A 15,978-nucleotide genomic window follows, 5' to 3' on the forward strand; every position below is an offset into this window, starting at 1 on the left:
AGAATAGCTCTGCTATCGGAGTTTACTGATCATCCAGAAATGCCCAGCTACATTCAGTTAATGGGAGTTTACTGATCATCCAGAAATGCCCAGCTACATTCAGTTAATGGGAGTTACTGATCATCCAGAAATGCCCAGCTACAGTCAGTTAATGGGATGTATTGCTATAGTTTTACTCCAACGCATTGGGCTTTTAGGGTATTTTTTTTAACTGCTTTCCTTTCCTTCCCCGCCCCCACCCCACCCCACCCCACCCACAGCTGTTGGTTTTCCCTCCTTCCATGATCAGTGAATAGTTTTAACTCTTCTTTAAAAGCATAGCATTTGGGGGGCTACTGAATAAAACCTTAAACACCTTCAGGATCATCACTGGTACCTGTGGTTTGAAATACTTGGGGAAGGCTGAAAATGCTTTTTTTCCCCCTATATTTTAGCCTCTTAGGAAGGAAAGCTAGTAACTGGGGCTGTAGTTGCTGTGTGCCACTGTCCTGTTCAGAACTCCTGCCAGGATGCAGAGCGCCCGCCCTGTCCACACTCTCTGCCGGCACAGCTTAATTAGTGATCTCAACTCTTCCCCTGCTCCAGCCTTCCTTCACTGGAGTCATTATTTAATTTCCCATACTTTTAGCTTGTTGATGACAAGTTTTGAAACTGTCATTTTCAATGTTTAGTGATATAGGTGCAGACAAGTCCCATCTCTTGGATTTCATCTTGACACATAATTAGTGTGATTTGCATTAGCATAATAATGGAGCTAGAACTGGAGGAGATAAAGTCCCTGCATTCTAACAATAATGGAATTACTTTTATGGCAACAAGTATCAGAACATGCATATACAGATGTCTAGATTTTTTTTTTAAATGGGAACAAGTCCTTTTTAAAAAAAAAATTGTCAGATTCTGACAGCTGCTGTGACTTGTTTTATTCCCTAATTCTTTTCTTTTTAGTGGAAGGGCATCTTCCATTCATGACTCCAGCAGTTTCACCCCCTCTAAATGAGACAGAGAAATGCGAATCTCCCTGGTGGTCGATCTTTTCACAGCTGCGCTCCAATTCCAGTGTGACATCAAATTACTAATTATAGCTGAGCGGACTGCTTTTTACAAATGACAGTCTTAGCATGCTGCCTGCTAGCCAGTTCCACAGCAGGGACTCTGGGGGAGTAAAAGAAAGCGTAGCTGGACTCACTTGATCTCCAGGGGATTTGACCTGACTCTTTAAAAAGCCAGTGTTCTTGAGAGAGAGAGTCCCGGGGATTTACATAAATACGCATTTTGCTCAGTGGTCTACACGGTTCTCCAAACTTGGGTCCGATTTCCTTGGGTGAAGTGAATCCTGTGGGATGGGAGTCAGAGGGTCAGAATAAGAAGATTCCTTTAACACACCACCTTTGCCCTGGACCCACTGGGAAGAAAGCAGCTGTCCCACACTTGGCATTCACAGAGCTGCCTTGGCAATGATCATTGCTGACAGTGGGCCACAGAAAGCCTCCTTGTTGATTCCTATGTGTCATGAGTCGCACTGGTGATTAGGAGGCTGCCACTGGCTCTTCTCTGACATTTTACCTGTTGCTGGCGGAAGGTTTCATGGAATTAATCAGTAATGCCCCCCTCCCTCCCACCTAAAGCTGTTTTCCCAAACCAGTTTTCAGCATTTCTTTTGAGGTCTTTCGGTGGTCCCCATTATAATCAATACCTATCCCGATCTAGTCCTTGAAGTTATAGGCAAGATAAGGAGGTTGCCAGGTCACTGAGCGAGGTACAAAAAGCACAGCCATGTACCCTTCAGGAAATCTTTCTCCAACATGGCTTTCCACTCTGGGTGTGCTGTCAGCTTAGGGGAGACTATTGGGGACTTTCAGCTCTCCAGACAGCTAATAATTTAAACATACTCTGTGTCTTCCCTCTTCTCCCCAAGTGGAAGCTCAGTTTCCTTCTTTAGCAGTATAAAGAACACCCAAAGGGCAGGGCAGTTTCCCTTCAGAGCAGAAGCATCAATTATTTCACAGGCCTTTTTTTTTTTTTTTTTTCTGCAATACTGGCAATCAAAACCAAGGCCTAATGTATGCAAAGCAAACACTCTATCATTGAGTTCTTCCCCCTGACAGAAGAACTTGAAGACAATAGCAGGAACGTCAGTCCTGTGGACTGAATAAATAAAATAAAAGAGAGTTGGGGACCAAAGGCATCTGAGAGTCAGGGATCGGAGTCCAGCTTTAAGACCAAGCAAGAAAATGCTAGTGATGAATTTGGGAGGCTTAGCGATAGGTCATATTTTTTTTTTAATTGATTGGACCATTGGTTCTCTTATGGTTTTGTGGAAATCTCTGGTTTTAAATGAAGCCTTTCTGGAGCTTTCTCTAGAAATATTGGTCACCAGTAGACCACACCTAAAGTTCTGCACTTAATACTCACCAAAATTATACTTGTTCTACGAAAAGCTTAAAGTGATCAATACTATTGATGGACACAGGTTCTGAGACATTATATCAGCACATGTCTAAGCATGCCCCTTAGGAGGCTGTGAGGAAACCCCGAGGGTATTCTGGGAAGTGGAGTGGTTTTGTTTGTGTTGTGTGTGATGCATGGTAGGCAAGTGCTCTGTGGCTGAGTTGGATCCCCTGCTTACAAGTAGGGATTTCCAACTTTTTAATTTACTGATAGTTTTCTCTGACTGGTAAGCCTGGCGTATGAAAAACAGAAAACCTCATGCAGTGAGTCTTCATGAGCATCTTCCGGATTTGGCACACATGGATGGCAGCATTGAAATCGGCCAGCATTTCTGACGTGGAGTGCCGTGTAAAGTCGAGGTTGCCGTAGACTAGCTTGCATTCCACTGGAGAGAACTCAGCCGCGCATCAGAAGCATGCGCAGAGCTCTGCTATTAGATGTGGGAAGTCCTGGGAGCCAGCTTGCTTCTAGCTCAAGTTCGGGTAGAGAGAAGAGATCTCACATGTAGTGTGTGGCCTGATTGGAAGACAGCCTGCTGCACATGTGCAGTTCTTACAATAGTAAGTAAAGATTGTTACTAAGTTCATGTTAAATAGAATTAAGAGAACTTAAGAAACTTCTTGAGTTTTCAGTCTGTAGCATTTCTTACATTATCACCAACAGTAGATTTTCATGTCATAGAATCTTTCAACCAAATTGGAACAAACCTATTTTATTAATAAATACTATTTTCATTTTAAATTTTATTATTTTTAATTATATGTATATATAGGTGTGTGTGTGTGTGTGTGTGTGTGTGTGTGTGTGTGTGTGTTTCTGTGCACGTGGATGTGGGTACCTGCAGAGTACCCCCTCCCAGAACTGGAGTTGCAGGCAGTAGTGAACCACCTGAGTAGATGCTGGGATTTGAACTCAAGTCCTCTGGAAGAGCAATGTGTGATCTTTACCACCGAGCCAACTCTCCGGGTCCAGGAACAGACCTGTTTAGAGGTCCTATTTTGTAGACCTTGGAGACTGTTTAACGGCCACCTTGTTACTTATGGAGGAAGACCAAACTATCACCTTTTACAGGGCTACTTAATATTTATTAGCTGGGTGGCAGTGGTGGCACACACCTTTAATCCCAGCACTCGGGAGGCAGAGCCAGGCGGATCTCTGTGAGTTCGAGGCCTGCCTGGTCTACAAAGCAAAATCCAGGACAGCCACCAAAACTACACAGAGAAACCCTGTCTCGGGGGGAGGGAGGGGGAGAAAAAAATATTCATTAAAACTTGAAAGGCTTTTTTGTTGTTTGGTTGTTTTGTTGTTTTGTTTTTGGTGGGGTTTGGTTTGGGTTTGGTTTTTTTGTTTGTTTGTTTGTTTTTGGGTTTTGGTTTTTTGAGGCAGAGTTTCTCTATGTAGCCCTGGCTGTCCTGGAACTTGCTTTGTAGACCAGGCTTAACTCAGACTCACAGAGATCTACCTGGCTCTGTCTCCCAAGTGCTGGTATTAAATGTGTGCACCACCACCACCTGGCTGGGAAAGTATTTTTAAGTAATAAAATTTTTTTTTTTTACATGTTATCTTAAGCTACTTAGAGAAAATAGGCCATAGCTAGAGCTTAACAATTCTAAGTAGCAGTATGACAGTTAAAAAATTTACCCAATTTTTTGCTTCTAATTACAGCACAATGTCATGGGTATGCCGAGGTTTATTTTCTTTCCATATTTCACATATAAACAGATTCCAAAGTGAAATGATGAAACTGCCCTGTCCAGATGCTGGTGACAGATGTGTACATTCTCCTTGTTTTCATTGTGGAAGTTAGAAGCTAGTAAGGGTCTACGAGGCCACTTCCCAAGCTAGGTACTCATGTCAACATCTGCTTCTGTGGGTGAGGAAGGTCATTACGTGTAATCTTGTGGGAAAGCACCTGTTAAAAATCTTGGCCTCTTCTCGGTGAACTTCACCCACATTTACTAATTTGCCTTTTCATGTATCAAATTTGTGGCTTAGCTGTTTGGGGAAGTGGAACTGATTTTATTATAAATCTCTAGCATTTCTTGTTACCCAAAATTGATACCATACATGTGATGTTATTTCATCAAACTGCTTTTATCCTGTCTCCAGGACAAGGTCACCTACATCCTCTCCCTTACAGGAATAGTTCTGGGGAATTTCCTACTTTGTAGACTGATTTTTTTTTTTTTATGATGAGCACAGAATTTTATTCTGTTTCACAATTTTATTTTCATTTAGGTGAGCTTGGAATAACAAGTAAATTAGGAACATAAGCAGTCCCGGTCATGGGACAATAATGACTACGTGTTTTTTAAGTTGTGTGTTCGGCTTGAAGTGTCCCGGTGACAGCCATCAAAGACACACCAAGTAGCCATCTTTGACATTGGGGCTTACAATGAAAAACACATTTAAGTAGATTACTAAGTGAGCACATCGAACAAAAATTCATTTCATTCTAAAATACAAGTCCTTTAATCGCACCGTACAGTGATACATATAATCCTCTGCATTAAAACCTTCTGGTACCAAATCCTGTTGGCATTAGACACTGAAGTGACCAAGGCACTGGTCTTCCAGGTAATGTTTTTATGCAGACCGAAACAAAAGTGTGGCTCATGTAATTGTGGGCTCTGGGCATTTTCATTTTAAGAAACGTGTTTCTCACTTTCCTATTGCTAATAGCCATTTATAGTACAGTTGCTTGTTTTTGTATAAAATATAGAATGAAAATAAAACCCAGTGTTGTTTTAGTTTGAATTCTGTATGTTTTAAAGTTATAGTTGTGACTATAGAGACAAATTTAATTTTTTGTGGTAATTTTTAACTTGTCATCTGAAAGAAAACTCGATTTTTTTAGTTGAACACAGAAGCCCATATAATTTCTCATCTTATAAGCCTTAAAATGGACTGCTCATCAAACTCTGCAAATGACAGTAGCTGTGCATACACATACATGTGTAATTGAAAATATTACTTTCATTAAATTATGTTGGTTAAAAAAAACATTGGTGAAAAAAATACATTGGTTACAAAAGGATTTTTCCTATAGTTTTGGTTTTATATTCTGAGATTCTGTTAAAAAGTTACATTAATTTTCTATTTTAAGTATAAAAGGGTAAGTAATAGGAAACAAATTTTCAAGGCCTTGCGTATGCCCATTCCCCTGGGAAGCATGTGGCACCTCTCGTCTCCTTCCCCTGAGGCTGTCACCTTTCCCAGGTGCGTGTGGCTCACTCTACCTTGTCTCCCTAAGCCATCCACGGAGGCTTGTGGTCACAGCTAAAATTGAGAGTGCTGTTCTGAACATTGTAAAGTCTCAAGCGTCTGACTAAATCTCCCCCGAAAGGATCCTTTATCCCCCTCATTGAGCCACAGGGAATAAGAATTAATTAAAAACTTACCTCTACCCTGATGTGGTGCAGACTCTTACTTTGTCTCTTCTGTATCCCGTCCTGACCTTGATCAACATTGCTACTTAGTCTGCTCCTCCCGGGAGGAGAGCACCGACCTGCTGAGGGAGTTTAACGCTGGGCTTTCAGAGGAGCCAACACTGTCACTGTTTGTACAAATGTCCTGCCATGGCTCCTAGCGAGTTCACTGTTGCCAGTGAGTTCACTACCTCCTAGGAGTCAGTTTATAGCTCCTTTATACTTCGGTTATATTTTCTGGCCACTAAGCCTTAGGTCAGCAAAATAGCAATCACTAAGTCACACACTACCATGAGACACTCACCAAGAATACCCAAACCACGGAAAAGTAACAGGAGAGAAAAAAAAAATCAGCAAAGTCCTGTCTTTGGCTGCACGTATAAAAGCATTACGTTTCATTCCATAGATTTAATAAATATTACATAAATTTAAATACTCCAAGAAGGTAACTTAGCTAATTTTTATTATAGGGCCACATTCTGTTCTTACTTGAGTTTCTGGGGTTTTTGTTTGTTTGTTTGTTTAAGATTATTAGTTGGGATTTTCTGCTGGGTAACCTGTGCTGCAGATCTCAGGTTTTCTAGCCAGGGAGGCAGAGTTGAGGTGGACAAGTGTGTGTGGAACTGAGGCAGGGCAGTAAGAGCGACCGGGCAGGGTCACCATGGCGGATGCTGTCCAGTGTGTGCCCTGTGCCACCGTGTGCTCCGGACGATGACACTTGGCAATGCACGGAATTTGTCAGCCCTACCAACAGATCCTTCATGATAAAGGGCTGCATTGTAAATCCATGTGCCACATGTGACTAGTGACTAAAAACTGAAAACAGGAAACCTGAAACGTGGTTTATACTGTGGATGGCCTGAGGTAAAAGAGCCTATTCCTTTAAAACCTCAGGCGGGGGAAAAAAGAGGGGCGTGGAGAGAAGACAAACTTAGGGAGCTATGCGGGAAGCACTGTGCGTTGCCTTTGTTCACACACTAACCCTATTACATAGCTGTGGTTATTTTCCCATTACTCGGCTTAAGAAGCGGTTCGGGGTTGACCGAGCAGCTGGACCAAGTCGTGGCCAGCGAGGCGATGCTTAATGTGACGTCTTTTAGAAAAGATGACTTTGCCCAGGACTTCTCAGGGACAGCTTTGCTGAAGAAGCCATGCCTGCAAACCCGGCAAGCCAGTCACAGCAACCCCTTGTGGCGTGCACTGCTCCGCCCCTTGCTCCGCCCCTTGCTCCGCCCCTTGCTCCGCCCCTTGCTCCGCCCCTTGCTCCGCCCCTTGCTCCGCCCCTTGCTCCGCCCCTTGCTCCGCCCCTTCCACGTGTGTGCGACTCATGAACTCCTCACACCAGCCCTCTACTTGCTGCTAATCCGACTTAAAAAGAAACCACAGGAAGAGTGACTTGCCCCAAGACACACAGCCAATATTTAGATGAGCTGAGATCAGCCTAGCCGCCAGCCGGGTCCAGCTGTATCCAGATCCGTGTGCTTTGATCTGTATCCCCTGGATGGAGGTGGAGGTGCAGAGCGTCAACCCGTGGCGTGGCCGGGCATCTTCCAGCATGCAAGGAAAGACTGACCACATGCTCACTCATTTTATCCAGATGCCAGATACAGACACAGGAGTGTTGGATGCTGGGGGAGGAGGGTCCCTCTGCGGATGCCTTTAGCCATGCTTACGTGTTTGCCACATCTTGAACCCAGCTCTTTGTCTTGCCTGTACTGAGGAGGTCTGGATGTGGGTGTATTCCTAAGCACTGTTCTGGGTAAGGCATCTAGGACAGGGCGTTTGCCCACCAGTCTTGGACTCCTCTCCCCCAGCTGCCCTGCTGAGGGCTTGCCTTTGTCTCTTGATCCTTCCAATAAGCCCTTAAGTCTGTTAACCAATCTGGTTGCCCTGTTTTGAACTCGATCCAATCTAAATACATCCTTAGTGCCTGTGAAATTCACAAGCCAGCTTAGTAATACGGTACAGGGTATCCAGAGTTTTATGAGGTAGGATTAGACTTTTCCCCGTCACATGAGGGAATTCTGCTGGGGTGAGCTTGAAATGGCATTCATCTTCATTAATGTGACTTGTGATACAAACACACCTCCAGTGTGTAATTTACTGCGTCGTCTGTGGCATATCATCTCAGTCCTCAAATGTCTTGAATTCCCACAAAAACATCTTTCCCCAGTAATTTCTTACATATAGAAATGAGTTACAGAATCAAAGTGGATACCTTAATCCCTCTAACGCTCTCCAGATCGCACTCCTAACCCCAAAGCATCACTACACACAAACACTCAAACTGTCCGCCTGGAGAGTCTCAGTCCTGGACTCCTGAACTTCATGGGGCCCCGGAGGGTCTGGCTGCTTCTCTCAGGGGCCAATTTTTTTTTTTTTTCATTGGAGTGGGTGTTTCCTCTTACTACTCTTGAGGGAAACTTGCTAAACTTCAGGGTTTGTGCTTCATTCACTATTTGGGGAGTTGGGATAATACCCCAGTGGGTGAAGTACCAGCAAGCATGCGAACCCGAGTTCAGATCCCTCATACCCATGTAAAAGCCAGGCACAGTGGTGTGCTTCTGTAACCTCTGCGCTCTAGGGGAGGTTGGGGGGAGAGAGGAGGGAGCCCCCCCATACATACACACACGTGTGCACATGCAAACACCACACACATTCTCTCTCTCTCTCTCTCTCTCACACACACACACACACACACACACACACACACACATACATACACACACTCAGATGCCATATATTTACAGTTCTAAGTCCAGTACAAGTGATGCTAACTATTAATATTAATGTGCTGTCTTCTGGAGGAAGATGTTCAGGGTTTTTACTACATTATTTTTTTTTTTTTTTTTTTTTTTTTGGTTTTTCGAGACAGGGTTTCTCTGCGTAGCTTTGCGCCTTTCCTGGAGCTCACTTGGTAGCCCAGGCTGGCCTCGAACTCACAGAGATCCGCCTGGCTCTGCCTCCCAAGTGCTGGGATTAAAGGCGTGCGCCACCACCGCCCGGCTTTACTACATTATTTTTAATTTATTTACATGTATTACATTATTTTTAATGTGCATCTAAAACTCCTCTTTGAGAGACCCACACTTTTACTCTTGGATGTGTTCTACTTCTGAGTGCCTCTATTTCTCATAACCCTTCTGCTTGCGCTTATATTAAAGTATCTTTATTAATGCCTCCTTCTCCCCCAAAAAAGTGGAGTCCAACTCAGCATGAAAGTATATGAAAACACATCTCACTCTAATCTTTTTTGTTGGTTTGTTTTTTTCTAGACAGGGTTTCTCTGTGTAGTCCTGACTGTCCTGGAACTCACTCTGTAGACCAGGCTGGCCTCGAACTCGCGGAGATCTGCCTGCCTCTGCCTCCCAAGTGCTGGGATTAAAGGCGTGGGCCACCACCGCCCCCCGGCTCTCACTCTGATCCAATCCCCTGGATCCATCCCCGGTCTATGTTGTCTTACTTCCCATACAAGATGACAAACTCCTTTAAAGCAGGAGCCCTTACCCATTCACACAGCAGCCCTGTCTGTGACAGTAATTCAGGAACTGGCTATTGATTAGAGCCCTTGAGTTTCTGAGACTTGCCAAACCTTCTTTATTATGGAGAATTAGGTTGATGGCGATGTCAGTCACAAAATGGCCAAAATGCTCTCTTCCCAAAGTGAAGCAAAATAGGCAGAGCTAGTAATGTAGTGATTTAGAAATGCATGGTACACATGTAGACGTGTGCATCTGTATTGGTCGATGTGGGTCTGCATACATTGATATTCTTGATAAAGTGAGGGGGAGACATGTGCTGTCCAGACATTGAAGGGTAAGAAATGTCTGAAAAAGGACCATTCAGGGACAAAAAGGGCAGTGCATTATATTGGACTCTTTGCAGCTGAAAGAAATAAGCTATGGTGAGCAGAAAGGAACTTGGGTGGAGGAGGTGGTTTGACCTTTGAACTTTCCCAGAGTGCAGATTGCATGAAGTACAATCCATATAGTCCTAAAACTAGATGCCTGTGTTCTGTACGCCTCAGCACGGTACCGCTTTTTCTCTGCTGTAACCCACGCCTGGCGTTTCTCCAGCCCTCTTGCATTGGTGAACAGAAGTCCGTTACCCACCTGTTCGTTCTCCTGGTTACTTGTAAAGGGTAAAATTTCTCAGCTTAAGCCACTGCCTGTTACAAGGTTATTTCTTTGGAGTTATCTCGTGGGAAGTCGTGTGTCTCCCACCCCCCTCCCCCCATTGGAGAGTAACAAGGCTTTGAGGAACAACTACCAAGCCTCAGGTTGCATGCACGCAGCTGATGGACGGGCATTTGTGAGACAAGAGAACACGCTGTTGGTAACAAGCGTTCAGTTTAGGCTACCCGAGAATATCAGAGGATGGTGTCAGATCCTACAGTAGAGGGTTCCCGATAGGGTACTCCAAGAATATATGTTCAGTACTTGGAGAATTTCTTGAAAGAAGGTGAACCAAAGAAAGCCATTAGGTTCTTTCCTGTGAAAATCATGAAGTGTCACGGGTGGGGAGTGTACCAGACCCTGACTCCCAGTAGGAATGCTTGCAGTGGTCACAGCCCACTGGTTCCCCTGACGATAGCAAGCCAGCGTACACGTGGTTGCCCCTGCCTAGGTGTCCAGGTTGGAGAGGACACGTGGCTTTTAGGCTTGATTCAAGCTCTTCCTCCTCCTTCTCATTTGTTCCAGGCCAAAGAGCTGCCGACTTTAAAGGATAATGACTTCATTAATGAGGGCCAAAAGATTTATATCGATGACAACAGCAAAAAGATATTCCTGGAAAAACTGAAGAAGGACGTTGAGGTAAGAAAAACAAAGAGGAAGGATACGCCACTGTATCCCCATCAACTCTGCGGCCTTTGCGGGGCTTCGAAGCCATCTTTTCAAATCTATACTAAAGGCAGAAATGTATGTATTCTACATTAGCCCTGGCTCACATGTATTCTGTCTGTTCTGTAAGTAGATAGACTTGGTCTTGCAGGGTCTGGTTTTAAGATGAAGTGTGTCAAGTCAAAATGACAAAAAACAGAAACCCTGCTGTCCCCTGCCTTTGGCAGTGAAGACGGCCTCCCCACGGCAGCCAGCATGGGAAGGGCAGGGGTACTGGCGTCGCTCCAACACCAGAGCACGTCAAACCGAAACACTGGCGACTCGGAGTCAGACACTCTTCCCTCTGAATCATGGCTCCATGTTGGCATCCACAGCCTCACCTCAGTTCACTGTTTCCCCCAGCTGTTCTAACACCATGGGGCCCAAGAGCCAGCCTTGCCATGCCAAGGGACCAGCATGGAGCAGTTTGGGCACATGCCCTCAGTGAGGGTGGCACGAAGTAGGGCCCATTGTTCCAGTGAGCTTTTAGCTTATTTGAAAGAGGTTTGTCCTTAATACTGTTTTCTTTAAGAATAATATATTTTTAAAAAAACCCTCTTCTTACCGTTTTTATCATTTTGTTTAGCTTTCCTGTTTGGCTTCCTTATTTCATTCTTCTAGAAGTAAATAGGGGAGGGCCTTATTTTCTTATAATTTGTCGAGTTAGAAGACAGGACAATGAGGATTTTAATGTTGGCAGTTGCTCACTAGGTTTCTTTGGGCTGTTGCTTTTATTCATGCATGTGCCCTTTTCTTCTTTTTACTCCGAAATACTGTTCCCTACATACTAAGATCCGCTCTTGGAGAAAGGCTTTGAGGAAAGATTTTTCTTTCTTGTCTCATTAAAACAAAACAGTCTGAATGACTGCAGCCAAGATTGAGTGCCATGCATTTGATCCCTCATGGAGGTCCGAGCAGTGGCTGAGTGTGAGCCTTAATCTTCTAACAGCTCTCTTCACTGCAAGACCCTCGGGCTGACCAGGTTTATTCCTAGTCACCTTTAGGTCATTTCACCACATTTTTTTCTGTTATTTTAACCTCCATGGTATACATGTGTAGATTAGTTACTTGCAGAGTGAGCAGTTTGGTTTTGTTTTTTGTTTAAGTAAGGTAAGTGTTTCCTTTTCTCACGTAACATTTTTTTCTGCCATCTTTTATAATAAACAATTCATTTTTCTTGGCTGTCAGTGCTTGCTTTAAAAATATATTAGTTAAGTATTTCCTCTTTACTTGAGAATCAACTTGATCTAGCTGAGAATTAAGAACTGGAGCAGAGAGGAAACAATTTTCTTTTGGACTTTTACTTCCTAATCAAGAAATCTCTGATCCTGAGAATAATATTGTTTTAGTAATTATGGTAAGTAGCCCTTAGGGTGATCTATGACCTGCCCCAAATCTTGTTTTCTGTTTTCTTTCTCTGCTGCACACCACTGAGGTAGAAAGCCTCTAGGAAGAATGTAACTTGGGCAGTTCAGGCTTCAGGTCAGATTCTGTGAGGATGCTCAATACTTTTGTTGTCTCTAATAATGCCGTTGATTGAAGGACTGGACAGTTTAATCCTGTATATGTGGCTCTCACACACAAACAGCTGTTTGGCGGCAGCTGAGCCAGACCATAAAGTGTCCATTCATTTGAAATGTTTCTCAATGGCTGGTAACAGTGTCTTTACTTCGGAAACTGTGCAGAAGCGTCATTAAATTTTCAGGCAGGTAACTATAGTGAAGCAACGTGACATCTGCCCTTGATAACGAGACCAGCATTTAATCTAGTTCATTTTTTTCATGCGTTCCATGTTTTCTAATTTCAATGACTGGCCTGACTGCTGAAATTTCAAGTAGGCATGCCTGCGTGTGTGTGTTTGTGTGTTTGTGTGTTCATGTGTACATGGGTGTCTCTGTGTGTGTGTTATTTTCATTTTTTAATTTTCTTTCCATAAACTCTTTATGAGTTGAAGCCAGCATGATGTCACGCTCCTTTAACTGCAGCACTCAGAACACAGAGGCAGGTAGGTCATGAGTTCAAGGCCAGCCTGCCCTACAGAGGGAGTTCTAGGTCAGCTGAGTCCATACAACATGACCTTGCCTCAAAACAGGAAAAATTAGATCAGAGTTTATTTTAACTCAGTAAGTCATTTGTGTTTTTCTTTGAAAAAAGAAATAATTGTCATTTGAAAATCTGTTCTAATTTTTTTTTATTCCCTGCAAAAGAAATCCTCTTTTGTTCATATATGCCAGGCAGGATCTAGATGGCTTTCATGTATACATTTAGTACATATTTGTAAAAAAAAGAATCTTGGAAAGAATGAAACTCCCTTTTGTTTCCTTCTTGCTTCTTGTCAACTCTGATTCTGACAGGAAATCAGTGGCACTGAGGCCCACTACATCACACAGCTTAAATCTGTGTCTGGAGTACACCTCTCCGCTTCTCATGTCATGGACCCACATGAGCAGCATCTACGGAGCCTGTAGTCCTTCCTGTAAAGTTACCTTTTTCCAGCCGTAAACACCTTCGTCTGCTCGGGTGCTGTTACTGTCCTCCCGTGAGCCTCTGCTGGGTGCTGTTACTGTCCTCCCGTGAGCCTCAGCTGGGTGCTGTTACTGTCCTCCTTTGACCAATGGGGAAGTTGAGTCCAGGGATGCTGACAGACAGCTACTGCATCAGACCATGATTTAGTTACTCAGAGTCCACACTCCTAACCACACGCCGTGAAATGTAAACTGGAAATATCAGAGCACAGCCACGACTCAGTGTTCTGGAAGGACTCTAGAGGAGGATGACTACAGCTTTTATTTTAATATCAGTTTTTATTAGTTTTTTTGAGAATTTTATGGGGATTGCAGTTTCTAACAGTGTGGTCAAGTGTTGAACAGTCTGATTAGAATTGTAATTCACGTCTCATAGAGTCGGGAGGGGGGTCTGAGAAAGTAAGGGAGTTCACTTAAGATGGCTGAGAGTAGTTTAACCTGTTTCTTGACCACGTGGCCTGGCAGAAGAGTTGGTCTCAGTACTCATAAAAATCATGAGGAAGGTACTGGCTCAGGAGTTAACACAGGCTGGGGGTGGCAGGGGTGAGTCCATGATGGACTATGTGCTTGGCATGTACAAGGCCCTGGGTTCAAAACCCAGCACCAAAAAGAAAATTAAAATACATGTATTTGACATAATGAGGAAATTATTTTAAAGGAATCAGATTAGATTGGATCTTGTGAGAGGAAAAAAGAAATAAACCAGAGGCCTAGCAGCACAGGGCTTATAAAGAAAGGCAGGCAGGGGCCTAAGGAGTTGTGAGTCTGTGCACTTGGAAATATATTTTTAAAAGAAACACGTGAGTTAAGCCAGGCATGGTGGGTGGTGCACGCCTTAATCCCCACACTCAGGAGGCAGAGGCAGGTAGATGGCTATGAATTTGAGGCTGACCTGGTCCTGATACTGAGCTCCAGGACAGCCAAGACTATAGAATGAGACCCACCTCAAATAAATAAACAAACAAACAAATAAGAAGCTTAAAGGGATGTGTGAGGGAAAGAGTAGGTATGTCTTTCGTTTCCTGCGTTCACAGGCACCGTTCCCACATGGAGCCCTGGTCCCTAGCCTGGCTTCTCTTTCTACCTGTGGGCTCATACTGTGATTTCTTGTTGGGACTCTCCTTTACCTACACACAGAGTTTTGGTTTTACTGTCCAGCTCATTCCACTCGCCCACCAATGTGATCTGCAATAAAGTTAATGGGAGACGAGGGCTAGAGAGTCAGGAGCCTTCCCACATCCTTCTCCTCCCGACTCATACCTGTCTGCCCACTTACATTGTGTAGACTGGTTCCGTTTCATTTTCATCCAGAACCTTCTGACCTACCATGTCACAGGCGTGCCCTTTGTGTGTGGAAGTACACTTCCTCTAATCTAGCCAGTGCTCTCTGTCACAGCAAGAGTGATGGCGAGTTCTCAAGGAGTTGTGGCCATCCACCTTTTGCAGCCTGGACTCTGTGCGGAGCCAGCCAGCAGATGGGCTGCTCAGTCAGCTCTCAGTCAAGCTATCCACACTTCAGTGGATCCATGAGAACACTGCACGTCATGTATCTGTGTGTAGCCAATTAATTAAGAAAAATGAAAGGGAGAAGAAAGAACATGGAAAGTCAAAGAACTTGACAGATGGGAGGGACCAGACCTACAGCTGGGTGTTGCCTCACCAGACACGGTAGCCTTGTCTGGAAAGGAGCAGGGAGGGTCAGTACCCCTGGAACCTCATGGGAAGCAGAGCACCTTAGCATCGTCATCAGCCGGACATGGAATGCATGCAGAGGGCAATGTGGTACTCACCAGGGCAGTGATTTCATTCACTTACTGGTTGGTGGGGACAGATGGGCTTTTACTTATTGGTGACAGACAGCGTGCTAATTATCTGCTAGGAGTACGCTGGATTTCCGGGTGCTTCCCAGAAGGCTCCTGGGAGCTCTTCTGGAAGCTACCTGGGGACTCCCTGGTTCTCCCATTAGCCAGTCTTCATTCTTGGGATAAGCCAGCACCCCCCACTCCCAGGGCTTCCCCCAACAGCAGCTTAGGCTCTTAGGAGTACCTTGACTTCTGCATAATAGATGCGGGTCTCAGAAGCCCGCTTGCGTTTGGGGGCGGGGTGGAATAACCCTAGCTCTGGACTAGCCTGAAATGAAAGGAAACTGCCTAAGAATGTTGGAGGCTCGTGTATTTTAATTTTCTTTTTGGTGCTGGGTTTTGAACCCAGGGCCTTGTACATGCCAAGCACATAGTCCATCATGGACTCACCCCCGCACCTCCAGCCTGTGTTAACTCCTGAGCCAGTACCTTCCTCATGATTTTTATGAGTACTGAGACCAACTCTTCTGCCAGGCCACGTGGTCAAGAAACAGGTTAAACTACTCTCGGCCATCTTAAATGAACTCCTTACTTTCTCAGACCCCCTCCCGACTCCATGAGACGTGAATTGTAGTTCCAATCAGACTGTTCAACACTTGACCACACTGTTAGAAACTGCAATCCCCATAAAATTCTCAAAAAATTTAATAAAAAATGATATTAAAATAAAAGCTGTAGTCATCCTCCTCTAGAGTCCTTTCAGAACACTGAGTCGTGGCTGTGCTCTGATATTTCCAGTTTACATTTCACGGCGTGTGGTTAGGAGTGTGGACTCTGAGTAACTAAATCATGGTCTGATGCAGTAGCTGTCTGTCAGCATCCCTGGACTCAA

At 44.3% G+C, this 15,978-nt stretch overlaps 1 protein-coding gene across 5 annotated transcripts in view; it reads left to right on the forward strand.

The window, feature by feature from the left end:
* Pip4k2a (phosphatidylinositol-5-phosphate 4-kinase type 2 alpha) overlaps positions 1-15,978 on the forward strand; it is a 178,080-nt gene that overhangs the window by 155,996 nt on the left and 6,106 nt on the right. For all 5 annotated transcript variants that reach the window (XM_076572618.1, XM_076572616.1, XM_042278044.2 and 2 more), the window contains one exon: positions 10,580-10,693. In XM_076572618.1, the coding sequence (XP_076428733.1) occupies positions 10,580-10,693 (114 nt within the window). The remainder of the gene's footprint in view (positions 1-10,579; positions 10,694-15,978) is intronic.

This window comes from Peromyscus maniculatus, chromosome 5 (genome assembly GCF_049852395.1).
Source record: "Peromyscus maniculatus bairdii isolate BWxNUB_F1_BW_parent chromosome 5, HU_Pman_BW_mat_3.1, whole genome shotgun sequence".
Classification (NCBI taxonomy): Eukaryota; Metazoa; Chordata; class Mammalia; order Rodentia; family Cricetidae; genus Peromyscus; species Peromyscus maniculatus.